The 20,213-nt window shown below is 46.4% G+C and overlaps 1 protein-coding gene and 1 long non-coding RNA gene across 2 annotated transcripts in view; one reads left to right on the top strand and one right to left on the bottom strand.

Moving 5' to 3' along the window:
- NCAPD3 (non-SMC condensin II complex subunit D3) overlaps window positions 1-19,643 on the top strand; it is a 63,745-nt gene extending 44,102 nt beyond the window's left edge. Inside the window, exons 26-36 of the mRNA XM_045894677.3 lie at window positions 6,743-6,880; window positions 7,178-7,311; window positions 7,564-7,763; window positions 10,010-10,120; window positions 12,043-12,180; window positions 12,890-13,056; window positions 13,280-13,419; window positions 14,510-14,587; window positions 18,979-19,053; window positions 19,132-19,192; window positions 19,283-19,643. Of these exons, the coding sequence (XP_045750633.1) occupies window positions 6,743-6,880; window positions 7,178-7,311; window positions 7,564-7,763; window positions 10,010-10,120; window positions 12,043-12,180; window positions 12,890-13,056; window positions 13,280-13,419; window positions 14,510-14,587; window positions 18,979-19,053; window positions 19,132-19,192; window positions 19,283-19,391 (1,351 nt within the window). The 3' untranslated portion in view covers window positions 19,392-19,643. The remainder of the gene's footprint in view (window positions 1-6,742; window positions 6,881-7,177; window positions 7,312-7,563; window positions 7,764-10,009; window positions 10,121-12,042; window positions 12,181-12,889; window positions 13,057-13,279; window positions 13,420-14,509; window positions 14,588-18,978; window positions 19,054-19,131; window positions 19,193-19,282) is intronic.
- LOC135362401 (uncharacterized) lies at window positions 7,759-12,048 on the bottom strand. Its single transcript, XR_010407029.1, has 3 exons — window positions 10,349-12,048; window positions 8,389-9,133; window positions 7,759-8,050 (listed from the first exon to the last, which is right to left on the bottom strand). It is a non-coding gene; the product is annotated as an uncharacterized LOC135362401 (long non-coding RNA).
- Window positions 19,644-20,213: the final 570 nt, after the last annotated feature.

The raw sequence follows: 20,213 nt of genomic DNA on the forward strand, positions 1-20,213 counted from the left end.
TCCCTCTGCTGCTCCCCCTGCTTGTGCTCTCTCTTTCTCTCTGAAATAAGTAAATAAAATCTTAAAAAAAAGCATGAATCAGAAAGAAATTAGGAGAGAGAGAGATTTACACTATAGTAAGGTTATCAGTGCCTCTTGTAGTATTTTGATACTTCTCTTTTAAATCTTTCCATTTTATCTCCATATTCTGTGTTTGTTTAAATCACGTGGTTCAAATGTGGGCCCCGATTTTCAGCTTTGATAAGCTAATGATTACCTTTGCTAACTGTAATTTAAATTAGTCTGTCCCCCTATTTTTAGGTCAGCCCTATATGCTTGCATCAAACACATTAATTTTTCCATACGTATCTGCTAATACAGGTCTTCTAAAGAGACTATAGTGGCAGAGCTTGTTGAATTTATTTCTGGCCCAAGTGGATATCCTGAATGACATTTTTTTTTTTTTAATTTTATTATGTTAGTCACCACACAATACATCGTTAGTTTTTGATGTGGTGATCCACAATCCATTGTTTTCATATAACACCCAGTGCTCCATGCAGTACATGCCCTCCTTAATATCCATCACTGGGCTAACCAATCCCCCCTTCCCCCTCCCCTCTAAAACCCTCAGTTTGTTTCTCAGAGTCCATAGTCTCTCATGGTTCATCTCTCCCTCCAATTCCGCCCCCCCATTTTTCTCTTCCTTCTCCTAATGTCCTCCATGCTATTCCTTATGTTCCACAAATAAGTGAAACCATATGATAATTGACTTTCTCTGCTTGACTTATTTCACTTAGCATAATCTCCTCCAGTCCCATCCATGTTCATGTAAAAGTTGGGTATTCATCCTTTCTGATGGCTGAGTAATATTCCATTGTATATATGGACCACATCTTCTTTATCCATTCATCTGTTGAAGGGCATCTCGGCTCTTTCCACAGTTTGGCTATTGCGGACATTGCTGCTAGGAACATTGGGGTGCATATGGCCCTTCTTTTCACTACATCTGTGTCTTTGGGGTAAATACCCAGGAGTGCAATTGCTGGGTCATAGGGTAGCTCTATTTTTAAATTTTTGAGGAACCTCCACACTGTTTTCCAAAGTGCTGTACCAACTTGCATTCCCACCAACAGTGTAAGAGGGTTCCCCTTTCTCCACAACCTCTCCAACATTTGTTGTTTCTTTCCCTGTCCATTTTTGCCATTCTAACTGGTGTAAGGTGGTATCTCAATGTGGTTTTGATTTGGATTTCCCAGATGGCTAATGATGATGAACCACCCCCAAATTACTAGAACTCATACAGCAATTCAGTAATGTGGCAGGATACAAAATCCATGCACAGAAATCAGTTGCTTTCTTATACACTAACAACGCAACTGTAGAAAGAGAAATTAGAGAAACGATTCCATTTACAATAGCACCAGAACCATAAGATACCTCGGAATAAACCTAACCAAAGAGGTAAAGGATCTATACTCTAGGAACTACAAAACACTCATGAAAGAAATTGAAGAAGACACAAAAAGATGGAAAAATATCCCATGCTCATGGATCGGAAGAGTAAACATTGTTAAAATGTCTATGTCTACCCAGAGCAATCTATATCTTCAGTGCCATCCCGATCAAAATTCCAATGACATTTTTCAAAGTGCTGGAACAAACAATCCTAAAATTTGTATGGAATCAGAAAAGACCCCGAATCGCCAAGGAAATGTTGAAAAAGAAAAACAAAGCTGGGGGCATCACGTTGCCCGATTTCAAGCTATATTACAAAGCTGTGATCACCAAGACAGCATGGTACTGGCACAAAAACAGACATATAGACCAACGGAACAGAATAGAGAATCCAGATATGGACCCTCAGCTCTATGGTCAAATAATCTTTGACAAAGCAGGAAAAAACATGCAATGGAAAAAAGACAGTCTCTTCAATAAATGGTGCTGGGAAAATTGGGCAGCCACATGCCAAAGAATGAAACTCGACCATTCTGTAACACCATTCACAAAGATAAACTCAAAATGGATGAAAGACCTCAATGTGAGACAGGAATCCATCCAAATCCTAGAGGAGAACATAGGCAGTAACCTCTTTGACATTGGTCACAGCAACTTCTTTCAGGATACATCTCCAAAAGCTAGTGAAACAAAAGCAAAAATGAACTTTTGGGACTTCATCAAGATAAAAAGCTTCTGCACAGCAAAGGAAACAGTCAACAAAACAAAGAGGCAACCCACAGAATGGGAGAAGATATTTGCAAATGAAATTACAGATAAAGGGCTGGTATTCAAGATCTGAATGACATTTTTAATTGGTCATACACACCCACTAAAGTTTAGGACTGCAAAATCGTATGGTGTATTTTCCCCTCTGCCCACTAGGTGGTGTCCTTGTAGTACAGCAGTCACGAGGTGATAGGTACCAAGTGCGTTGTTTGGGCTTAACTGGGGAAATGCTGCAAGTGTCCCAAGGCAGGGCCAGAGAATGACTAAGATAATGGCTGTTGAGTTAGAAAAGAAAATGAAGACAGAGATTGGTTGGGAGAAGAGGAAGTAATTGAGCATCTAGAGGGATTAGGGAAGTTGTAGAACAAGTAGAATGGGAAGGGGCGGGGGGTCAGAAACCTGGAAGGATTGGTGTGTGTGGTCATGAAGTGGATTTTCTTAGTCAGAAGTGGGTGTTCCGGGTGTAGTGACATGGTCCAGGATGGGGCTGCAGAGTAGCTACATAGAACATACATGGGAGGGTCACTAGAGTTGATGAAATCAGAAAAATAGAAAGTTAGGCATTAAATGAGCTCATCTGTATGGACACTGAAGATGCTCTGAGAAATTGTCATAGTCCGTTCAGGCCGCTATAACAAAATACCACAGACTGGGGGCGCCTGGGCGGCTCAGTCAGTGAAGCCTCTGCCTTCGGCTTGGTTGCGATTCCAGGGTTCTGGGATCAAGCCCACCTCAGGCTCCCTGTTCACCAGGAAGGCTGCTTCTGCCTGCCACTCCCCCTGCTTGTGCTCTGTCAAATAAATAAAATCTTAAAAAAAAAAAAAAAACAGACCGAGTAGCTTATAAACAACAGAAATTTATTTTTCACAGTTTAGAAGCTAGAAGTCTGAAACCCTGTCGCCGCCATGATTGGGTTCTGGTGAAAATATCAGGCTTCTCATTGTGTTTTCACATGGCAGAAGGGACAAGGAATCTTTCCAGGGCATCTTTTATAAGGACACTAATCTCATTCACTAATCCCAAAGGCCCAGTCTCCTAATACCGTCTCCTTCGGGGCTAGGTTTCCAACATAGGAATGGGGTTGGTGAGGACACAAACATTCAGACCATAGCAGTGATGTTGGAATTTGGAATGGAGAAAACTAGGACGCAGGTACCACGCAGTGCGGGGCAAAATAGCCAGAGCCTCAGTAGAGGAGCCTACATACTGCTACGTGGGCCAGGTAGAGGGATCCAAGCCTCCCTTCCCCCTTTGCTATACCTTCCCCAAACAGCTTTTTCTTCAGACAACTTGTGGCAACATAGTTTGTGTTGTATATGTAACATCTGACTACCTACTAGAATATAAGTGTCCAGGAGGGGCAGAGATTGTGTTTTGTCGACTGCATTATCCCTAGCACCTGAAAGAGAGCTTGAGACTAAGGAGACACCCCAGTGAACATTTGGCAAATGAATGAATGAAAATAGTATGGAGGGAAAGTATGGTCCTCATGCCTTGACTCTGGCATTTGGGAGAAGCAGCAAGCAGCCTTCCCTTTAGAGGGCTGTGGGAAATGGTGTCCCTAGAGGAAAGCCGACCCTGATTTATGAAAAAGTGTGGAGAGGGTAGACACTTGACTTCTCCTGGAACTAGAGTACGGAGTATGCTCAAGTCAGGGGAAAGTAGACAGGGGAAGTGAGATCAGGGGAGAAGAAACAACAGTATAGGGATGTGACAGAGATGATGATGATAGGGGAACAAGGGGGCCTGGATTTGGCATGGAGGCCAAGGATCACATGGATATAGGAAATAACTTGGCTCAAGTTTCAGATAGAATTTTGGCATAAATGGGTCTGAGATAGACCAAGTTGTAGGACAGATCGGGAATAGGAGTCCATGAACAGTGGCCTTTATTGAGCAGATAGATGCTTCAGAATAGCATTTGGCATGGGATAACATCTTTAAAAAGTCAGATTTTTATGTTCCTACTAATACTGAATGTGAAAGTGAGGCTGTTTGAAACCTGGATTTGGATTCTTAAAAAGAGAGTAGTAACTGTTTTGTATAAGATTATTATGACTCAGATTTAGCTGGTCATCTTTTTGTTTTCCATATAATGTAATTAATGCTGTGTAAAATGTCTAGACAGTATCCCTGAATTGGTGGTGTGATTACGTACGGTTCCTTTAATTGTCCTGATGGATGAGAAGAGGTGGGAAAGGAAGCTGAGTTCTTAGGAAGGTGTCTTTGGAGGTGTTGAAGTTTTCTGTTTCAGGTACCTGAAAAGTGCTGTCCTCTGCCACTCTAAAAGGAATGCTCCAGGAAGCATTCCTTGGAATGTTAATTTCTTTTAACTTGCCAGCTGACCAAAAAAACCCAAAATTATCTCTCTTCCCCAGTTTATCAAGCTAGAAAGATTGGTGAGTTTAATCCAGTCAAGGCTGAAATGTGCCCTTTTAGTCCCAGTAAATGTTAACAGCAAGACGAGTGCTGAATGTTACCCATTGACTGTGGTTTCTGGCTTCTCATGATGCAAAGCCCTTTGACTCGGCTTCCAGCCCCGAGCATGTGAATCCTTTGCATGATTTATGTTACCGTTGGATTTATCTGTACAGTTGGTTAAGCCAGTTATTCACTAGGGGGTAGACTGCACTATCTTGCGCATCAGTTACCTCTATTGTTATATATTCTTGACCTAAATTCTGAGTAGATGAGCATTGGACATCAAGTCAAAGTGCACAAATTGAAGCTCAGAGCAGCCTGTCTTCTTGCGGAAGAGTGGATTCTGTCTGATCTCATTTTCACATGAATGACTTCAGATCTGAGGAGAAAATGCAGGTAGTTCTAAGAATTGCTGTGCTGTGGGAGTTTTAACTGTAGTAAAGGAAGGTAAAGTCTTGTTTCTGGGGGAATGGTTTTTGTTTACTTAATGGTTTTCTCCACTCTTTTTTTTTTAAAGATTTTATTTATTTATTTGAGAGAGAGAGAATGAGAGAGAACACATGAGAGGGGATAGGGTCAGAGGGCAAAGCAGACTCCCTGCTGAGCAGGGAGCCCGATGCGGGACTCGATCCAGGGACTCCAGGATCATGACCTAAGCCGAAGGCAGTCGCTTAACCAACTGAGCCACCCAGGCGCCCCAGTTTTCTCCACTCTTGGTCATAGAGAGCTTACCAGAGTAACCCTTGTTTAGAAAGAACTTCACCTGATGCTGTGACCAAACTTGTTTGCCCTTTAGCCGGGTCTACTAAATAGCAGTTTGTGTAGAACATACTGACTGATGGCTCCTAGATCAACAGGGGCTCCTAGCTGGCCTCATGTGAACTTCTCCTCAGGGGAGTCCCTTTACGAAATAGAGTTTTGTTGATTTTGTGTTCAGCATTATTTCAGGCTGTTCCCTTATCTCCTAGGTGAGTGGTCAGAGTGCCTCTGTTTGCCCTGGAGGTTTTACCTAGGTTTACTTCAATTATGTTTCCGGAACTACCTTCTCTGAGTTTTAATCAATGTGTATGTTTTGAATACAAAGTGATTTTAATACTCCTCAGGAGGACCATTAGGGGAAGGTGAATCTCCCTTGAGTCCTGTACATTCCAAAGCCAAGAATCACTTTGGGTCGTCCTCGTCACTGCGCCTCCCTCCTTGAGAGCAGACTGGTGCCCCTGTGTAGGTGGAAATTGCATTTAACTCTGAAATGAAATTAAAACATTGGTCTGGACAGTATAAATGAATCAGAGCCAGCCCTGCACCACCCCATGCTGACCCCTGAGCAAACGCCTGTGCCTTGGCCTTCTCTCCCCTACTAGACAAACTATCTGGGGCCTACGGTTGGATAACCTGGCTTTTGTCCATGTACATTTGGCTTTGGAAACCACTAGTGTTTTGCCCTTCAGATCGGTGCAGTGCTCGTGACATCTGTGTCTCCCTGGGTAGCCTGGTATGTGCATGTCGGACGCCTCTTCCAGATTTGGGGGCACAGGAGAAAGGAGAGTGCCTGGGGCTTGCTGATGAGTCCAGAGCTTGGTGAGAGTGCTTCACTGTCTGTGCTGACCCAAACTGGGAGGCTCTTGTAATGAATCCCAATTCTTGAAAAAGTCCCAATTATGAAAATTGATTTTTGTTCATTATTGAGAGCAACAAACCTCAAGTTGAGGGGGGGAAGCCAACTGTTCATTTTCAGGTGGTGGTTTGTCGTTGGCATCATCCATGAGGACCACAGAATTCTACCTGAAGAGCAGTTTGGGGTCAGTTGGTTATTTTCCCACATTTGAAGTGTAGCTGAGTAATAACACTTTGTTAGAATTTTGAAAGGAATCCTGGTAGAAAAAGCCTTTATGCTGACCTTGGATTCAAAAAGGAGGCTCTTGAGCAAGGACAGACAGAAGAAGCTAAATTTGTATCTTGCTTTTTGGTCTGAACGAAGCTGTGTATTGGGATAGATTTCATATCCCTTTGCCTTATTCACAGTTTCCCCCCTGCCCCTCAGCATTCTCGGTGTAATTTTAGAGGCTGTCTGCAAACAGCAAACGGGTCTCTTTCTTCTCTCTCCCCTTCTTTGCAGTTTCGGGGAGTTTTGCCTGGCTCACCTGTTACTGAAGAGGAACCCTGTCATGTTCTTCCAGCACTTCATTGAGTGTATCTTCCACTTCAATAACTACGAGAAGCATGAGAAGTATAACAAGTTCCCCCAGTCCGAGAGGTCAGCGGAGCTCTCGGGAAGGGCCGGGCGAGCAGGGGGAGGTGGGCAGCTGCGTGTACAAGTGAAGAGGCACAGACTCCGGCCCCAGCGCGGCTTGCAGCCGGCCTGCCTTCTCTGGGCAGGGTGATGTGAGCCCGTTCAGCCTGTGATAGCGTCCTGAGGGACGCGCCGTCCTCTCGTCTGTGCACTTAACGCCTTGGGCAGACAGCTTTTGAGGGTGCTGCGAACTGCTACTGAAATTAACATCCTTGTACCCTTGCCCATGTGTTGTGGTAAAATTTTCCTGTTTCACCGTAGAGAGAAACGGCTGTTTTCACTGAAGGGAAAGACAAACAAGCAGAAACGAATGAAAATCTACAAATTTCTTCTGGAGCACTTCACAGATGAACAGCGATTCAATATCACTTCCAAAATCTGTCTTAGTATTTTGGGTAGGCCTGGTGTAATTGGGATAAAATGTATATTTAAAAATGAAATGCCCTATGGCTAATGGCTCAGCAGACCTGTAGTAAATGAGACCCTGATACTACGGGAAGACCCCGTTTTTTTCCTTCTTTGACATCAGCTGTGCCCATGCAGACCCCCACTCGAAGCCAAGATGGGCCCTCCTAGCTCTGTGGGATACCCTTCCCCCCTGGGGCTGGGCTGTTTCTCAGAAGCTGATCTTCTGTGCTCTCTCTCAGCGTCCTTTGCCGACGGCATCCTGCCCCTAGACATGGAAGCCAGTGAATTGCTCTCAGATACATTTGAGGTCCTCAGCTCAAAGGAGATCAAGCTTTTGGCCATGAGATCTAAAGCAGATAAGGACCTCCTTATGGAAGAAGATGACACGGCCTTGGCCAGTGCGGTCATGCAGGAAGCTCAGAAGCAGCTCATCTCGCAAGTGAGTGTGTCGTTCCACAAATGGGCCTGGTTACACCCCTGTGTTCCTCCGTCCACCCGCTGAGTACTGGTGGTCGACCTCAGATCAGGGTCTTATTCTCACCCATGGCCTTAACACTCACCCCAGTGATGACGATTCTGCCTCTGTGTTTCTAGCTCCACCTCCTCTCATGGCCTGAACCCATCCCGTTGGTCTGCTTGGATGTGCCACAGGCATCTCAAGCTTCCTCTGTCAAAACTGAGTTACTCCTCTCTTCTCCCTCCTCTTCGTCTCTTCTCCCGCAGTCTCTGTTGTGGAGAAGGAAGCCATTATCTACCAAGTTGTACACAAGGAAACTCAGTACTACCCCATTCTGGAGTCCAGCATGCCAGGCACATGCTTCCTTTGGCCAGAGTGTGAAAATTGGGATCAGACTGATTTAGAGTGGCGCTTGATTGCCATAGTCCTCACCAGGGTCCAGTTCTTACACTAGCCTCGATCACTAGGTTGTATTTCCCACCTGAGTCCTGAAAGCTTTGGACCCTGAAGAAATAGACTTTGATGCCATCCAGGGTGTCCCCAGATGCGGTCCATTTTATCTCACAAACCCATCTCTCTCACCCATTCCGACCAGTTCTGTACTTACTTCAGCTGGTGCCATTCCCAGTGGTTTCCTCACTCAGCATGCTTTGTGTCTCTAGTTTTTTCTGGTCCAGGCTGTGTACCGCCTTGCTTTCACAGCATCTTTCTTAAGGACAAATTTGATCATCTTATTCTCCTGCTTAAAAGAGACTAGAGGCAGATTGGCTGCAGAGGGCAGCAGGGAATTTCAGGGTGATGGATTACGGGTGATTGTATGCAGACTGTGGTGTTGGTGACTCACTCTGTACTGTTGTCCGATGCGTCAGACTGTTCACTGAACATGGATAAATTTCACTGCATATAAATTATACCTCACTAATGCTACCTTTAGTCTGTAGTTTGGTGGCTTCCTGTCACCTTCTGAATAAAATCCTTATTCTTCTCCCAGGCACACGGGACTCCTGCCCCTGAGGCTCCCGTCTCCATGCTCCCCTCCCTGACCTCCCCACTCCAGGTCCCTGTTGGTCCCTCGAGCGGGAGGTGTGCGTTCCTGCTGCTGTGCCTTTGCACCCTGTCTATCCGCCCGCGGGGCCTCTCCCACCCTGTCCTCCTTTCCTGCCGCCAAATTCCCACATCTTTTCAAAAGATGCACCTGCCTCCTTAGGCATCCCTCTTGTGTAAGTTCCTCACCATCCTGCCACTGGTCACACCGTGCCACTCATCCCAGCACGCAGTCTGGTCTAGAAGGAGCCCGAAGGCAAGAATTCTTGGCTTCATTTTTACATCCCCACAGGTTAGCTTTGTGCCTGCTACAGAGAAGGCATTTGATCATATTTATTGAGTTGAATGCATTTAAGCCACTTTTTAAGACTATCCCTGTACTTACCATCTGCTCAAACTCATGTTTATTAAAGTGTTTATTTCTCTACTGATTGACCTTCTATAAGACTTTTTAGAAATGGTGATTTACAAGCAAGGAACATATACTAGTGACTTTAAATAAGAAGAAAAAGAATACTTTCCGAATTCAGAAGGATAAATCTTACTACATATGTGGGCTGCTCTAATGACTATTTTTAATTCTGAGAGATTTATTAGAAAATATCTGTGGTTAGTGATCATTCACGGTTAAGAATATGAAGGCTTGGTCAAATCAGATACTATATAAATGCATAAACCTTTTCGAAATGTGTGCGAAGTTATGCACACGAAAAGAGAGAAATACAACACTGACTCTTTCATGCTTAGCCATTCTCAACCATTTGTCATTTCACGGCAGGGATACAAAATGTCCCTTTTGGGTAGCCAGAAGTGAACTCATTTTCATTCCAAAGGGAGGATGCTGAGTGGAGGAATTGACTGGATCCAAGATGGGTTTGTGTGGTGGTTTAGAGCCTGTTGTCGTTATTCAGCCTCTTTCTAATTCCTGTTTCTTGTTTAGAAAGTAAGAATAGCGTTCATCCCCATCCTACTTCACAAAGCCTTCTGAGTGTTTTGAGGTAATGCTTGTAAAGTCTCCAAGACAAAGGTGCTGGGTCCTAGACAGTTCCCAGCATCATCATAAAAGATAAACAAGAAGTCTTTGTAGTACCGTAGATGGGCCGTGCAGAGGAGCTAGGTCAGGGAGAAGCCTTTGTCTCGGAACTTCATCCATCTAAAACATGCCTTTGTTTGTGTTACTACAGGTTCAGAAGAAGAATTTCATAGAAAATATTATTCCAATTATCATCTCCCTGAAGACCGTGTTAGAGAAAAATAAGATCCCAGCTTTGCGGGAACTCATGACCTATCTCAGGGTAAAAGATGACCTTGTGCTTTGTGGTTGGTGTCTCCCATCTCTAGCTCATTTCTCAGGATCAGTCACAGTTATGATGGTGCAGTTGGTCGGTGAACATAGGGACTCAAAATGCTACAAAACCAGCTTTACACTTTTTTAGAATTAGACTAGCCAGACAGGCCTTTGACTGTCGGGGGGAAGAGAGAGAGAGAGTTTGACCGTAGGTTCCACAGAAGCCGGTTCTCACCTTTTTCATGCCGTTGAGTTTATGAAGGGCTGACTCATTGTGCTGAGCATGTGTGTCCTTGATACCAGTTTGGAGATACCGTTTTGAAGACTTTCTCAACTGGGGTCAAGTACAAAGGCATCATCTTAGTTCATTCTGGTGAGGGATAAAGTGTAATTGGGCATCATGTTAGATTTGGGGATGTTTACCTTTAACACTGCCTCCGCATCAGGAAATAACAGTGGGTCTTGGGGCGCACTGTTGGGGGCCGGGCCGCCGTCACTGCTGGGATCTGAGGCCATGAAAAGTTGTGGTCTAAGCACCCAAAGACATTATGTAGACTTGCCGTGCAGACATAAATAAGGCCCCCGACCTTTCTGGCAAAATTTTTCAATCAGAAATAAATGGAACAGTTTTTTTCCTTTCTCTGTTTACACTATGCTATTTCCTTCCTCAAGAAATGCTAAAAAAATTTTTTCAGTAAGGGCTACAACCAAATTACATTTAATGTAAATTCTTCAAACAGCTCTTTAAACTAAAGGAAGTTAAGGTAGGAAAGATAGGCTCATTGTGTGGGAAAAAAATGGGAACGTCCAGTTATTCTTAGGCTTTTATTGCCCTGACTGTTTTAAAGCTCTGAGAGGGAAAAAAAGAGTTTAGATCCTCAAACTACTTAAAGGCTTACGAACAGTAAGTCTATCCCCTGTTGCGGAGCACACGGCCGAAGGATGGCCACACAGCTGCCCTATTTGAGCGGCACGGCTCTCGTTCGTTGGCGGCCTTCTGTGGAAGCAGCTTCAGCCGCCCTCTGCCCCGACCTGTGCAGCCTCTCTTCACGGTAGCCGGAAGGGTTCATAGATTGCCTTCCCTTTGTTGGGACTTCCCTCACAGGTGGGGCTACGATAAATCTTCTCCCTCTACTACTAAGTTAGGTGAAATGGTTTCTTCCTCTTAGCCAAGAGGCCTGGTCCCTGGCAGCCCCCTGTAAGCCCTGAGAATGTTCTTAGCGTCATATGATAAAAGCTTTTCTGTCCTATCTTCAGAGGAAGACACAACGATGGGAGTAGAGCCATAGTTGCCGTCCTCTGAGAAAGCTAGTGTAGACAGATGAGCAACTTTTAGACTGCACAGCTTCCTGTAACTTGCTCCAGAGGCCCTGTTGGAGCCAGGACAGTGCCAGGTATCGCCTGCCCACCTAACCTCTGACTTGAATTCCTAAGGGGCCTGCCTCAGTGACACTACAAGAGTCTTTAAACTGGTGGTGACCCAGAGCCAAGCCCGGCCACCTAGCTACATCACTGACCCCATCCCCGCCTTCAGGAATGGAAAGCGGGTGGCTTGTCAGTGGCAGTTCTGTGCCCTGGAATAAGGCCTGCTTGAGGCTCTGATTGTGTGATTCCGTGTCCCTTCTTCCTCATCAGGAACCTGGGAAACTGCCTGTTCAACGGCGGGTAGACAGGACACTCCCTAAGAGATCAGAACTGATACTTAATGTCTCACTCCATGCTCCCTGGCTTCTGTGGTCAATACCAGTGCAGTTGGCCTTTCCCAGGAAAATACTACCCTGTTACTTAACTTGTTGGTTGATGTACTAGAAATAGTCAGCTCTCAGCAAAACATGTCTTACTACTCCTGTTAATATTTCTCTGGTTGTGTTGCAGAGCTTATGTATTTATTCAAGAAAACACTAAAAGATGCCTCGGGGTCTGTTTTAGGAGGTGATGCAGGATTACCGTGACGAAATCAAGGATTGCTTTGCGCTAGACCGGCAGCTGGCATCAGAACTCGAGTACGACATCAAGAAGTACAGCGAGCAGCAAGCCCAGGAGCAGGGCCGAGCGAGGCAGGCAGATGTGAGTGCGGCGGCTTGCAGGGCCAGGGGGACACAGCACAAGTTGTGTGTGACCCTCCTCTCTCCAGTCCGCCCTCCGCTCCCAGCTTCCCCAGTGCTGCTCGAAACCCACGTAGGAGCCGAGGTTGGCTGGAACGAGACCTTTCGGGTTGCAGGTTGTGGACCGCTGCGTGTTCCTTTGCCACGCGTGCCACATGGATCCTGGATCAGGGAGGCTTCCCTTCCCTCCTGGCCAGGCCGCATGAACTTGTCTGGAAAGTCATCATAGTAATGCCTGGGGGCTGCGTGCGAATGCCCCGAAAGCAAGCTGGTCGACGGGTTATCTGATCTGTGATTCTAGTGATCACAGCTAATTAGATCCCCCTAGGTGTCTCAGTTTGTTTGTCGTCCCCTGTTTCGAACAGAATGTCACTTGGGGTATTTCCAGCGAGCTGCTGTTCACTTCCAGACACAGTGTGTTCACCTCTCTGAGAAATCCAGACAGATCCACTGCATTAAAAACTGATGAAGGCCAACTAACTTAATCCTTTTTCTCTTTAGTGCCATGACATCTGCCATAACTTTCTGAAGAGAACGTTCTACTTGCCCAGGGCTGACACGGTTTTTGAAATAAATTACTTCTGGACTTGCTCAGGGCATGTAAAGGTTCCATTAACAACAACAACAAAAGTGTCAGTAGATAAAGAGTCTTTATTTCTCTTCCCTGACAGGTTGCTCCGAGTTTAGAAGTGATGCCAGCTGTTGGTGGCCGGGAAGGTGGCACTGTGCCCGCTGCTGCGAGCCAGCCCTCAACACCCAGGGCGCTTGCTGGCCAAGCACCGCCTCTGTCCCCTGCCCTGGAGACTGGGCTGTTGAAGAGGTTCATGCCCAAAGGCAGGTATGGAGCCGCTGCATCAGGTACGGGGCTGACTGCCTCTCACCACATTCTCCGCCGCCTCTGGGCCTTCCCCAGTGGGCGTTTTGGCAGACACCTCCTCCAGGATCCTCTCTTTCTGATTTGCAAGGAGTGTGGTTGAGGGCGCTCCCGAGAGGCAGAGGGCGGTTACTGCAGCGTTTTCGCCCTCGTCCTCTCTCCATGTCTGGCATGTTTTCCTCCTCAGGCCCATGTCCCTGAGCACCATTGCCATCCTGAATTCTGTCAAGAAAGCTGTGGAGTCCAGTAGCAGGCACCAGAGTCGGAGCACAGGAGTGTTGCCATTCCCGTTAAGCTCTCAGAGCCTGGACAAAATGTGCCATCGTGGTAAGTTCCAGGTCCAGGGCGGCTCCAGGGGGGCCGATAGAAGCCGTGGGTTTTATACCTCAGACACAGTGAGGATACAGATGAAAACACAGAACAAGCCTCCCTCTCATCCTTTTTTAAATGATTCTGTTTTCTTATCTTTAAAACAACTTTGGGGATTTGGGACTCTGGGTTGTCTCTTATTAGAGATTTGAAAAGAGAGTGGAGTGGAAACGTGTTCATTCTTCCCGTCTTTCCACTCCCCACACACATGCATTTGGCCTTATTTATAAAGTTGTAATCTTAGTGTGCATTTCTGGTTTGTAATCGACCTCCCTCCACATACTGACAGTAATAGTGAACATTTGCCCATGAACTTTTCTTTCTGAACTTTTCTCCCCATGGCTTCTTAGCATTCTATCTTGTGGAAGTATTGAAACCTATTTACTGTTACCTTCTTCTCGGAAATACAGGTGTTTTTCAGTTTTTTGAAATAATGTCACAATAAAGTATATAATCTTTAGAATTGATTCCCAGCACTCAGAGGCCATGAATATTTTTAAAGCCTTTGATAGCGTCAGATTGACTTCTGTAAGTCACTGCAGTTGTACGTTGGCGGGAGCCAGTGGCCATTTTCCTGCTTAGAAACATTGGTCTTAAAATTTCCCATCTTCTTTGCCGGGCTTTATAGATCAAAACCGGTTATGGTTTTAATTTCCTTCTCTTTCTTTCTTTTTTTTTAAAGATTTTATTTATTTATTTGACAGAGAGAGACATAGCGAGAGAGGGAACACAAGCAGAGGGAGTGGGAGAGGGAGAAGCAGGCTTCCCGCCGAGCAGGGAGCCCGATGCGGGGCTCGATCCCAGGACCCTGGGATCATGACCTGAGCCGAAGGCAGACGTTTAATGACTGAGCCACCCAGGCGCCCCTTAATTTCCTTTTCTTTGAATCCTAGTGAAATTGGACAATGTTTCTCATGTTTACCATTTTTTGGTATCTTTCTGAGTTACTTCATTATAAGAACAATTTATTTGGGATATTAACTTTATCATAGATCTTGCTAATGTGTTGGGGTTTTTTGGACAGCTAAAACTTTCTGTTTTATCCTAGCAACCTCCTACAGCTTGGAGCAGGAGTCCAGTGGAGCTGTGGACCACGTAACTAAACGAGCGATCAGTACTCCTGAGAGTAAGTACTCCTGTGACAAGCCGGCTTCTGCTGAGACTCTCCTCAGTCACCGTGTGTCTGCGGGACTCCTCCTGTTGGAAGATAGGTCTTTCCCTAGATGCGGGCGCTCCTGGTGGTCAGCAGCATTGTGGTGCCTTGTCACACGGCATCTCGTGACAATTATAACTCAGCAGCCTGAGCACTAGCTGACTGTCGGTGAGCGGTCTTCTAAGTGCTTTTACGGGTATGCGCTCAGTTAAACTCCCAGCCACCCGTGAGGCTCCCTGTTAGGCAGGCAGGGAGGCTGAGGCACAGCTTGCCATTCTAGAGCCAGCGCTTGCGCAGCCCTGCTTTGTAGCGGTCCCGTGTCCACGCCGGCAGGCACCGGCTACGGCATCGAGGCTGGCCGCGGAGCCAGCTGAGCCTGCGGGCCCACTGGCCTCTTGAGGACCCACCACCAGCTGTGCCGAGAGCCTATGTCTTCTCACTCCCATGGGGTGGTTTTTCTAATCTTCTGTTATTTCCTGTTATTTCAAAGTCGAGGTGAGTTAGAAGTGTAGAGGATTTTTTCCCATTACCTTGTTTTATAGCTTCTTAGGTCCATGGTGTGTCTCAGTGTGCCTCCCACCTCTTTGCTGTCCACCTCCCCCTTCCTCTGCCCGCCAGCCCTGGGCTGGGGTCTCGGGGTCCTGCATACACCCCCTCTTGCCTGGCATGGGGCGTTCATGCGCCACGTCCTCACCTAGAACTTCCCGTTTCCCGGTGGCCGCCGCTTCACCCTCCAGCAGCAGCCCTCCCTGACCCTTCAGATGAGATGAGGTGCCCCCCTCCTAGCACTCTGACCTCTTCAGCAGTACTCGCCACACCTCCACACACAGCGGACCCTCGAACAGCAGGGGTTTGAACTGCACGGGTCCACTTGTGTGCAGATTGTTTACAGTGCAGCACCATAAATGGTCTTAATAGCATTTGTGATTGTCTTAATAGCATTTCCTGTTCTCCAGCTTACTTTATTGTAAGAATACAGTATGCGATGCATATAACATACAAAATATGTGTTAGTCGACTGTTGATATTACTGGTAAGGCTTCCTTCTGGTCAACAGTAGGCTACTGGTAGTTAACTTTGGGGGGAGTGAAAAGTTATATACAGATTTTCGACTGAACTCCCACATTGTTCAGGGTCAGCTGTACGGCCTCATCTGTCCTTGCAGTTAGTCTGTAAGCTGTTTTACTCTTTACTGTACCCACTGGGCCTGCCACAGTGCCTGGAACATGGGAGGAGCGAAACAGGTTAGTGAGTTAAGTGATGGGACGAATGGCAGAGCTGGGACCTGAAGCCAGGTCTCCCGATTGCAGTTCCTGTGTCCTTCTACAGCCTTTGTTCTCGCAGTGCTGCTCTTGGGTGTGACTGCAAGATGAGAACGTGTTAAGGTGTTCTTCTCTTTGGTAATGGTGCAACCCAGGAGCAAGGCATTCATTTAGTTGTATGTTCAGTCAGTACAAACTTAGTGAGCACCTAGTGTGTTCTGGCTAGTTGCTGGGCAGTTCTATGACCTGTGATGCTATGATCTGTTAGAGTGTTTACCGGGTTATAGAGAATTTCCATCAAGTCCTCCTTTTTTTTTTTTTTTTTTAAGATTTTATTTATTTTTTTGACAGAGAGAGACACAGTCAGAGAGGGAACACAAGCAGGGGGAGTGGGAGAGGGAGAAGCAGGCTTCCCGCGGAGCAAGGAGCCCGATGCGGGACTCGATCCCAGGACCCCGGGATCATGACCTGAGCCGAAGGCAGACGCTTAACCGACTGAGCCACTCAGGCACCCCCATCAAGTCCTCCTTTTAAGGGAGTAATATTAACAGATGAACAGAACTCCTAACCCACATTTCCTTAGATGACAACTGAATCGTGACTGCTTTGTCATTAAAGCAGTAATTTGGGGTTCTGTATATTGAACAGGTGTAATGTTATATATGTGAAAAATTCAACCTCTGAAACAAATTTTCTGTATGTTCTTTGTTTCTGGTTCAGAGGAACCGAGTGCTTCTATTTTGGCATTAGGAACCATATGCTGCAAAAACGGGGGGGAATGCATCTCATTTTAGTTTTGCTCATCCCCAGGAGTCCCTGATTTCAGTCTTTGGTTGGTTTCCTAGCAGCCTAAGTTCCTCAGCAGTGGAGCCTGGCGTGCTGCATTAATACTGCTTGGATTTGCATGCACGGAGTCATCTTTGCACTGAAAATAAGACCCTTGGGTGTCCCCAGGTCTACAGAGTGCTTTTTCTCTCTTTAGGCTCTTGAATATAAAATTCGTGGCCATCTTTCCTTATTCTGAACCAGGAAGGAATGCTTGAAGAAGGGTCTCCTATTAGCTCTGCTTCCTGGGAGAATTATCAGATCATGTAAAAACACTCAGTTCTGTTTTCTCTGTGGTTTGTAGATACACATTCTGTTGACAACTCTTAGGTGGGGTGACTGTCAGGAAGTGGTCTCAGCTGTACGAAGGCAGGAGGACAAATGCTAGGCAGCTCCACTGTTCGGGCACACTGGTGGTATTCAGCAGGAGCAAAGTGGCTTTGCTAAATGGAAATGAGTCCTTTTCAGAGCTAGATCTTAACTGGAAATCCGTGCAGGGTTCAGCAAGTCCCTCTTACTGCTGTCAGTCAAGGCAGCAGAGATGCTCCTGCCTTTGGTTGTAAGCGCTTACAAAGCGCACAGGGGATCCGAGAGCCATCGCATAGTGGCCTTTGCCGAGGTTGGAGACCTATAACCTGGATGTGCTCAGGCTTCCAAACTGGAAAAGGAGTGTGTACATAGGGAAGGGGAGTTTGAATTGCAGCACGAGGAGACACCTCCCAGAAACAGGAATAGGCACAACTGAGCTATTGAGTGGGAGCACGATGAAAATGCTAGTCTCAGTTGGGACTGTGAGGCATGAGAGGCTCCTTCTCCTTAAGTCGTTCACAGGCACATAGTACTGCAGATGCACTGTGGACTTTAAAACAGACTGGAACGATCTAATCGGTACTCCTAAGAAGGCTACAGTGCAGGGGAGAAAGTTTACATCACACATGTTCTTGGGAGGCCTGTGGGCTCTGAAGGACAGTCAGCAGCCAGCTATGGAGGCTTGTTCTGTTCCTGACAAGTGTGGTGACAGCTCACGCAGAGAGGTACAGGACACAAAGTAGGGAGCAAGGCCCTGGGAGAGGCATCGTCACCCAGTCTCAAAGGACCGGCATGGTGGTCGGATGAGGGAGGCACTCCAGGCAGCAGAACTGCGTGCCCAGACCAGGGCCCGCAAGAGGTCGGTGACCGGATACGGCGGCCGGCAGCGTGTGAATGCAGCACCCGGGTTCCGAAAGGCAGCTGGGGGCCGGCTCGCACAAAGGTGGTTCTGTCCAGCTCAGACACTGAGCCGGCGGGACCCGAAGCAGAGCGGGCACCTCACCACATTTTAGACTTAATTCTAGTGACGCAGGGAATAAGAGCTAAGAAATTACAATAGTTGTTAACCTTTATTCAGCACTTACCTTGTACCAAGTCCTGTGTTAAGGACTTAACATAAATAATCTCATTGAATCCCTACAACTCCCTTGAGGCGGGTACATCTGTGTCCCATTTTGGAGATAAAGAAACTTGAGGTTTTTAGAGTAGTTCACACAGCTGGTAAGACTGCAAGCCAGAATTCAAATCAAGTGTGATTCGAGTCTGTTCCTACCCTCTGCTCCCTGCCTCCTAGGGGCGAACTGAAAGAAGAGGTGGCCCTGGGTGGAGAGCACTGTGCTAAGTCAGGGGGAGAGGAGCGCACATCGGGTGAGAGGAGGAGAGGAAGCGGCAGGAGGAGGAGCCAGGAGGAAGGCGAATGTAACCGCTTAGTGATTAGGTTCATGGAGAAGGAGCCTCTCATGCCTCACAGTCCCAACTGGGACCGTCCATTGATAAGACTGAGGTTCGGAAGGAACGTGCTGAGGAGCGGGGGTAACGAGGTGGCCAGGTGTCTTCAGGGAGTGCAGCATAGTAGGAGACACAGGACTTGGGAGAGAGGCCGGAGTTGGGGGGTCACTAGTGTGTTGGCAGTAACCGGAGATGTGCGGTGGGTGAGAAGCCAGGGGCAGTGGCCAGTGGGAGTGCAGGGGAGCACAAAGCCATGTGAGGGAGTGGTCAGAGGAGGGAGCCAGGAGACTACGGATGGGATGAGTGTCCAGGAGGACAGTCTCCATGGAGTCCCTCACGAAGGTCAGACTGAGGCCTGAGAGGGCCCCTGGATTGGATTTGATGGTGCTTAGGAAGTGATACAAGTGACTGAGTAAAAGTGTAGTGGAAGCTCCACCTGACCTTGCTCGGGTGACTTTATGTAGGTCTGCTTCCTACTGGCTTTTCGTTAATGCTGTTGTTGTCCCCAAATTTACCCAGGGACCATCAATGATGTCACATTTGGAGCAGGAGTCAGCTACATAGGCACCCCACGGACACCTTCTTCAACCAAAGGCAAGTTCCTTTCCTGTCAGATACATTAGGCACTTCTGAGTTCTGGGAAATCTGAATTTGTGTCTAACTCCCTTTCAGAGAAAACTGAAGCCCAGTGTCAAGGAAATGACATTTTATGTTTATCGCTTCCTGATAAACCGTAAGTTTACCAAGAGTTCCTTTTGAGGTAAATGTTTTTGTCAGGGTTTTATCTTTAGTTCCAGAATGACTGTCTGTTTCCTTTCCCTAGGCCTCCCCAGCCTCAGCAGTGGAATGTGAAGTCCCCAGCCAGAAATAAAGATAACCCAGCCCCCAGCAGGAGGTCACTCCGAAAGACCCCCCTGAAAACAGCCAACTGAAACCGTCGTCGTTCGGGAGTGTCTGGGAAGCAAGAGCTCTAAGGACATGTTGTCTCCTGCCTGTGGAAAGACAGAGTCCACCTCCCTTACCCCCAGGGAGGAGGAGGCTTTTAACTGTGTGATACCAGAGTTTTTTCTTACGACTCTGGCACTCTGACTGTTCACCTGTGTGGTGAACAACATTTTACATTTCTCTTTATGCAATATGTGGTAAAAAAAAAAAAAAAAAAAAATTGTAAAATAATAGAGAAATGCCATAGCTATTTAATATTCTAACTTTACTCCATTTATTCTGATAAAGCATACTCTGGTCTTTAAGGAACACAACAGATGAGCTTTCTTTTATATAAATGAATCCTCTGTTATCTGGTCGGAATTCCCTACAGGACAATAGTTTCCTGTATCTAATGATGAAATTTTGATTGTAATTATTTTTTTTATTCTTATTTATAAATTGCAGGTTTTAAAGTGTACAGCTTTCTAAAATGGAATAATAAAGGTTAAGCATAAATACAGCCTTCTGGTATTCAACAGAATATTTCTACTTTTAGAACAGGGCTTTTTAATTTACATTAAGTGTTTGTTTAAGAATAATAAAACCCTCCCAGACTCAAGAACTGTGAGAAATAAATGTCTGTTGTTAAAGAATAATAAAACCCAACTTTCCTTTTAGGAAAAAAAAATGACTCCCTTTGTCTTTAAGGCTCAGCTCATCTGTTCCTGTGCCTCTGTCCCGGACAGAAGCTGTCTGCCTCCTAACAGCACATGTCCTTCTCTCCTCTTCATACGTAAACGCGGGCCTGCGCCTGAAAGTTCGCCTAT

Source organism: Mirounga angustirostris, unplaced genomic scaffold (assembly GCF_029215605.1).
Source record: "Mirounga angustirostris isolate CCGP_5_RB_7025 unplaced genomic scaffold, mMirAng1.0.hap1 SCAF_13, whole genome shotgun sequence".
NCBI classification, from domain to species: Eukaryota; Metazoa; Chordata; class Mammalia; order Carnivora; family Phocidae; genus Mirounga; species Mirounga angustirostris.